We start from the raw sequence: 7,747 nt of genomic DNA on the forward strand, positions 1-7,747 counted from the left end.
CACAACATGAACTGTATTAAAGGGTCACCGCATTAGGAAGGTGGAGAACCATTGCTGTCGCCTGTTGCTTCATCTTCCATTGGTTGCCTGCTCCCCGTGGGAATCTCCAAAATCCGTTCCCTTTAATGTGAAAGTCCGTCTGGCCTGTTTTTGCTTTTCCATGTTCATAACAGTGGTCTCATCTAATACTTGTCCTTTTGTGACTGCCTAATTTCACTCAGCAATCCCCAGGTTGATCCATGGCAGGAGGTGCTTCAGGGCTTCATTGGTTTTTTTCAATCATGCAGTGTTCTGTTTTGTGGATAGACTACTATTTCTTTAGCCATTCTTCTTCTGATGGCCATTCAGGTCGTTTCCATCGTCTTGCTGTTGTGACCAGTGCTACGAAGGACATGGGTGTGCATGTCTGTTCATGCTGTGACTCCAACCTCTTCAGGGCATCTGTATTGAAGAGTCATTCCTGGTTCATATGTCTTTTCCATATTTTGAGGTAGCGCCATATCGTTTTCCCCAGTCGTTGTACATACGTACTCTCCCGCCAGGAGGGTTTGAGGGTTCCAATCTCTCCACGCTTACTCCAGCCATTTGTTCTTTTCTGGATTCAGCGGGTGAGGGGAGGGTGGTTTTGTTTTAATTTAGCTCTCATTGTCAGTGTAAGGTAGCGTCTGTTGTTGCTGCGATTTGCATCTCCTGGATGGCTAGTGATTATGAGCATTTCTTCATATATTTGTTAGCAATTTGGATGTCACCTTTGGTGAACTGTCCTTTGTCCATTTTTTTATGTCCTTTGCCCACTTTTTAAAAATCATTTTATTAGGGGCTCATACAACTCTTATCACAATCCACACACACATCAATTGTGTAAAGCGCATTTGTACATTCATTGCCCTCATCATTCCCAAAACACTTTCTCTCCATTTAAACCCCCGGCACCAGGTCCTCATTTTTCCCCTCCCTCCCCGCTCCCCCCTCCCTCATGAGCCCTTGATAGTTTATAAATTGTTATTTTGTTGCATTATTCATCTTTTTCTTAGTGAAGTATGTAATTTTGAATAGATTTTAGAGACTGACCCCTTGACCACTGTGTTATTGGCAAATTTCTTCGCCCACTCTGTAGATTCTCTTTCTGCCCTTTCGGTAAAATCTTCTGGTGCACTTGGTGTCTTATTTTTAGTAGGCACCACTCATGTATTTGGTCTTCTCCTGTGTTTCCTTCTTTCTATTTGAGGGTGTGCCTATCTATGCTCTGAAGAGCCCTTAAGTTTCTTCCTATTTTCTCATTGATGGTCTTTACAGTAAATCCTCTAGGGTTTACATGTTGGTCTTTGAACGAAATGTAAATTTTTATCTTGAGTTCGTTTTTGTACATGGGCTGAGGTATGGGTCCTGTTTCATTCTTCTGCGGACGGAGAACCAATTTTGCCAGCACCATTTGCTAAAAGAGCCGTGCTCTTTTAAGACTGTGATTCATGATTCGACCCACCCTAAGCTAGCCTGGTCAAAATAAAAAAGGCTCGGGTTTACAAGACATAAAGGAGGACAATTACGGTGGATCACAAACTGAAGGACAACATACAATATTTGGTATCATGGCCTAGACGTGTTCTCAAGTATTTTGGGAGGATGCAAATTTAATCCATTATAGTCTGTTTACCATTTCTACAAAATTGGAAAGCTGTGATTCAAAATGGCCCCTGGCCTCTTACTCCTTAGGCAGCAGAAATGTAAACTACAATTGCATTATACATCTCTCCGTTAACAAGAAGGGATGAAGAAGTCTGACTGATGGCGAGACTTTAAACTCTGAGAAGTGTAGAATTGCCTGTGGTTTCACATCCATTCATTATCATCAGATTCTGGTTAGCTGATATATTTTATTTTCAAAGACCTGCTCCCATCTTCTGCTTCTTTAATATCACCCACTCAAGACAATTTTCACCAGTGGGAATGAATAAATCTAGCAGTGTCAAGTTAAATGTATATGGGGGTGCTCTCAGGTAAGAAGTGGGCTACTAACTGCAAGGTCTTCAGTTCAAGGCCACATGCCACTCCTCAGGAAGAAGGTTGAGGTTACAAAGAATTACAGCCTTGGAAACCCTATCTGGGTTGCTGATAGATTTAACATGTATGTCTTCGGTAACTACAAAATACTCAGTTAACATTTTCCTTTATAAGTGATGGTGTTGGAGTATGACTGCCTTGCTGATTGGAGTCTGAATTTGTGGAGTCATCCTAAGTTCAAGAGTTCATCCTCTACTTTCAAGTTCAGAAACACAATTTTCTTAATGTAAGAGTTGATTGTGGTAGAAGAGAGAAGCTTAGCTCTCTGCCTTCAACTCCCATGGTTGTTAGGTGCAGTTTAGTGCATTCTGACACATCACAACAGAATATAAACACCACCATGTCCTTCCCCAGCCTCACAACCGAGGGTATGGGTGAGCTAGCTGCTCCAGCCACTCCGCCAAGTCAGCTCCTTGAGGGTTTTCTTTCTCGTGGACCTTCTAGCAAGCATGCTGTCCTTCTCTGAGGACTGGTCCCTCCTGATAACATCTCCAAAGGGCATGAAACAGTCTCACCCACCTTGATCCTAAGGAGCATCCTGACTGCACTTCAAGATCGATTTGCTTGTTCTTCTGGTAGTCCATGCTGGGTGTATTTAATATACCTATCTCCGCCAACATCATAAGGTTCAAAGGCATCAACTCCTATTATGACTGTCTATATTATTTTTCCATTAGAACATATTCCCTCAAATGTCTTCAAGGAGTTGACTCTTTTTTTTTTCTTTCAAGGAGTTGACTCTTTTAAGGCTTTTAAAATAGTGTGTCAAATTCCTTTTGAAGGTAAAAAAAAAAATCATTAGCTAAGTAGGGATACCAGTACTGAACCCTTCTGGGCACGAGCATTTTATCATGATTTTTACTATTGTAGTAGCCACTAGAGGGGCCCTGGTGGCATAGTGGTTATAAGTTGGGCTGTGATCTGCATGGTTTGTAGTTCAAAACCACCAGCAGCTCTGAAGGAAAAGACTGGGCTTTCTACTCCCATAAACTAGAGTTTCAGTCTCTGAAACACACAGGGGGTTGGCTGTGAGTCAGCACTGACTCAATCATGGTGATAGAGTAGCCACCAGATGGTCCAAGGGAGAAAGATTAGGCTTTCTGCGCCCATTTCATATCTTCCAAAGTCATAAGTAGTAATTCAACTCTGTTTGATAGGGCATTGCTAGTTGGAATCCACTTGATGACAGTGGGTGGTAGAATAGTTACAAGTTCACATGCTTTCTAATTATTCTATTTTCATTGGTTAGAATTTGGAAAAAGAGTGTATTTCTTATGTGTGAGAAAAAGCAGCCCAGGTTTAAGAAAGTACTGTGGGTCCAGAAGTCCTAGTACAATAACTTTCTAAATAGTCGCCTTGCTTCCAATCGACCAGGACACTCTCTAATACATTCCTCACAGGGCAACCAATGTAATCATTTTAAAACTTGAACTGGTCTATGTCCCACTCCACTGGAATTAGACTATGTTTCAGTCTTGATTAAAACTACCCCATGGCTTCCTACAGCTTTAAAAACAATATATACATTTCATCACGGTGGACCAATAGCTAAAAAGGGCATTAGGTTTAGTCGAGAGTCATCAGAAAATGAGCCCTCAATGACATGAACAGCTATAAAGTTGGATTCTACACGCCACAATCTTAAGGATCAGGTAGTATTTTGCTCTGTTCTACATTAGGTCACCATGGGTCAGAGCAGACTGGATGGCAGCTGGGTTAGCGTGTCACCTTTGCTGGGATGTTTGGCATGTGCCCTACTGTAATCAGCTCCATGATGGGATTTGCTGTGGGCAGCAATTATTTGTAAGATGATTAAGGTGGAGTGCCAGCTCTTTATTCAAGTCACAGCCCTGAGGAAATAGAAAGGAGATTGCCTGGGTGTGTGGCCTAGTACCTATATAAGCAGTCTCCAGGGAGAACTGTTTCCAGTACCCATATAAGTAGTCTCCAGGGAGAACTGTTTCCTTCCTGATGGTCTGATATGAGTCTCTGTGGAGTTTGCTTGCTCTTTGCAGGTCTAGCTCCTACACGGCTCATCAAGCTCTGGTTGTTTTTTTGGTTGAGCCAAATGGTCCACTGTATTTCCTGCCCACCCGGATTTTCATCAGCAACCTACGTTAACACTTGACCTGCTAGCTGACCTGCTGGCCTTGAATTCATCCACTTCTGCTTCCCCCAGCCTATGGACTTCCTGCCTTGTCAGTTCCCACAGCCTCACAAGTCCTAAGAAGCTTCCAGCTTAGCATTTGACGTACAGCCTTGAATCACACTGGACCCACTTCTGCAATTGTGTGAGCCTATTTCTTGATACAAATTTCATTATAGAAAGCACATAAAATCATATATATAAAATCACTGGTTTTACTTCTCTAGAGAACAGTGTACCACAGCAGCCAACACCAATAATATAGTGGATAATATTGTTAGGCTACCTTGTTCATTACACTGCATCTACACTGGCCTTTCACTTGTTCCTTAATGTCCCCATGTTGTTCCGACCTCAGTCCTTTGTCCTTGCTATGTTTTTTGCCTGAAGTGCCCTTTTCCCCCAAGTCTTTCAGTACTTCTCCCAACACACTCATTGTTTTATTTCCTTCATTGCTCCCAGCCTCCAGTAGGTCACACAGTAGGTACTAAATAGTTATGGCAGGCTCTTCGCTCATCTATAATGAGGGTTACGGTTAGATAGATGTGGTCGTTACATAATCTGGTGTCAATTTGAGAGGATTACCAGTGAAGGGGTGGAGTCTACTCTCAACCAGGTCATAGTCAATGAGGCTTCTGTGTGGGCATGGCTGGGATTCTGGGAGGTAGGAGACAGTCTCTTTGCTCACTCCCTGGGAGACGTTGAAGCTGACAAGATACCTGCAACTATGCAAGTGTTCTGAGCTGGAGAAGCCACATGGACCTACCCTGATGCAACCAGACCTCTGACACCAGAGAAGCCACGTAGAGACCCCTGCCAGTGCTGAGATGCTTACACCACTGGATCCAAAGACTTTCCACCCACTGGCCTGTGATCGTACCGCATTCCGAGTCATTGCATGTGTTTCGTGAGTCTAAAGATGACTTTATAGATTGGTATCGGACATATGGGCTTGGACAGGACTGGGATGTTTCCTCAATATTCAACCTGCTCTTGTATATAAACCTCTTTTTATACACATCTTGAGTTTCTATGAATTTGTTTCCCTAGTCTACTCATACTAAAACAATAGATAAGTGGGAGAAGGTTGGAATAGAATCCCCTGCTGGTGCACTATAGGGCAGCAAACCGCAAGGTCAACAAACCAGCTGCTCTGACGGAGAAAGATGGGGTTTCTACTCCCATAAAATCAGTCTCAGAAACATAAAAGGGCAGTTCTACCCCCGTCCTGTAAGGTCGGGATATGAGTTGACATCGATTTGATGAGAAGAGCGTTTTTCAATGAATTCAGCGCTAAATTGGAGATTTCTAGACAGGGTGGGGAGGAAATTTTAGTAGGGAATTAGGGACCAAGGGATGGGAAGTCAAGGAAGAGAAATCTACGCAATGTAACTCTTTTCCACCAGTGTGAGAGCGCCAGAGTGCTAACACGATATACAGTCTGTTTTCACTTTTTGAAACGAAAGAGGCATGAAACCGAAAGCACACAAACAAAAAAAATGAACCTTCGTAAAGGCAAAGGCGGGCATGCCGGGGGCAATGAAAACAGCCCGATTGGACGACGCGGCGCCCAGGTGCCCCAGCAACGGGCCCTTTTGTCCCCTCCCGCCACACGTGACCTGGGGTCCGAAAGAGCATCCGGGTCCTCATCGAGCCGAAGTGGCCTTCAAAATGCTAAAAGCAACAGGCACCTTTTCCTAGATTAAAACAAAACGAAACCCCCCTGTACAGAGAAGAACGTCCCGTTAATTCACGCTCCTTTCCCATCATTATCCGTTCAGCGTTTTCACAAACAGGCCTCCACCCAGCGCGCCGCAACTGGCGGGCCGGAAGTGCGCATGCGCCGCGCGGGCCCGCGGGTGCTGTCGCGCGCCGCAACAGACGGGTCGGAAGTGCGCATGCGCCGCGCGGGCCCGCGGGTGCTGTCGCGCGCCGCAAGGAGCGGGTCGGAAGTGCGCACGCGCCGCGCGGGCCCGCGGGTGCTGTCGCGCGCCGCAAGGAGCGGGCCGGAAGTGCGCACGCGCCGCGCGGGCCCGCGGGTGCTGTCGCGCGCCGCAAGGAGCGGGCCGGAAGTGCGCACGCGCCGCGCGGGCCCGCGGGTGCTGTCGCGCGCCGCAAGGAGCGGGTCGGAAGTGCGCACGCTCCGCGCGGGTCCGCGGGTGCTGTCGCGCGCCGCGCAGTTCGCGCGGGAGCCAGGAACCCGGGAGCGGGGTGGCGGGTCGGTGGGAACGTAGGCAGCTGCGGGACTGAGAGGGGCCCAGGATGGCGGCTCCGAGCGGGCAGACGTCCACCCCGAGTCCCCAGACCTCCAAGAGAGCGCTGCCGAGAGAGCCATCGTCGGAGATCCCGAGCAAGAGAAGGACGTCGGCCCCGTCTACACTGCCGTCGCTGCCGCCGGCCCCGCTGCAGCCGTCCGGCCCTTTCGTGGAAGGCTCGATCGTCCGCATCGCCATGGAGAACTTCCTGTGAGTGGCCCCGCGTCCGTGCCCGGCCGAGTAGGCCAGCGGGTCCGCAGGCCGGGGAATGCCGGCCGAGTGTGTGTTTCCACGTCGGAACGGTGTGCGTGACACCCAGGGCAGGGACAGTGGGTGCCGGGCGATGAATTCGTGCAGAGAAAAACCGGGATGTCCGGGAGGAAAAATTTGTCGTAGGTTCTGGAAATTGACGTTTGTGGAGGGCTTGGTAACAGATGTGTTTTGTGGTTTTTATGCATTCCACTAACGTTCTTTTTTTTTGAAGGCGTCTTTTGGCAGGCTGGGGACGTGCTTGGGACTAGATGTCAGCTCTCTCCAAGTTACAGGCTTTAGGGGCCGTTATCTGTAATTGTGGAAACTGTGGGCCCGGGAAACTCAGGAGGCAGCAGTTTGATCCTTGTAGCACTGGTGTAGCAGAGTCTAGAGCCCAGGCATTTGCTGATGTGCAGAGCAGATAAGACGGGAAGGTTGTCCCGGATGAGGTTGAAATGGACAACAAAATTAAGCCCTACTCTGCTGACTTGATTTCTCCAAATCCATAGTACTTGGCTGATTGATTTTTCTCTCCCTTCTAGTCAACTAGAAGTCATTTAAGGATTTAGTGCGTGTTTCAACAATATGCCATTCTATCTCCTAACATCTTACAGTTCATTTTTTCAAGGTCAAATTTTTGTTTATTTCCAGGTTTGTTGTTGCTATTTAAGCTTGCACCTATCTTAGTAGGGGCGTTGGAATTGTAATAACAGTAGCCACGGTTTTTCAGTGCCTACCCTGTGCCAGGTCCAGAACTAGTTGCTTGTATGTACAGTATGTTTCATCAGATAACTATTAACTCCCTTGATGGGATAAGAAGTTAATTTGCCAAGATCTACCCAGCTAACAGTAGCTGTTGGAATCTCGATCAAAGAAAAATAATCATATAGTTGCCATGGGGCAAAAGGGAAGAAGAAGCTTTGTGAAGAGAGGCTTGAAAATCTTGAAAGATGGGAGGCATTCATCCCACAATAGATTTTTTTTAAAAAAAGATCTTTGCAGATAGAAATAGAACAACTGCCTGAAGCACTTA

General features: G+C 46.6%; 1 protein-coding gene across 1 annotated transcript in view; it reads left to right on the forward strand.

Annotated features, from left to right (window-relative positions):
* Positions 1–6,444: 6,444 nt before the first annotated feature.
* The window catches only part of SMC5 (structural maintenance of chromosomes 5), a 91,397-nt gene continuing 90,094 nt past the window's right edge, over positions 6,445–7,747 (forward strand). The window contains exon 1 of the mRNA XM_004713826.4: positions 6,445–6,672. Coding sequence (XP_004713883.1) covers positions 6,470–6,672 — 203 coding nt within the window. The 5' untranslated portion in view covers positions 6,445–6,469. The remainder of the gene's footprint in view (positions 6,673–7,747) is intronic.

The sequence above is a fragment of the Echinops telfairi genome, unplaced genomic scaffold (assembly GCF_000313985.2).
Source record: "Echinops telfairi isolate 266 unplaced genomic scaffold, ASM31398v2 ScPeMD7_22;HRSCAF=79, whole genome shotgun sequence".
Classification (NCBI taxonomy): Eukaryota; Metazoa; Chordata; class Mammalia; order Afrosoricida; family Tenrecidae; genus Echinops; species Echinops telfairi.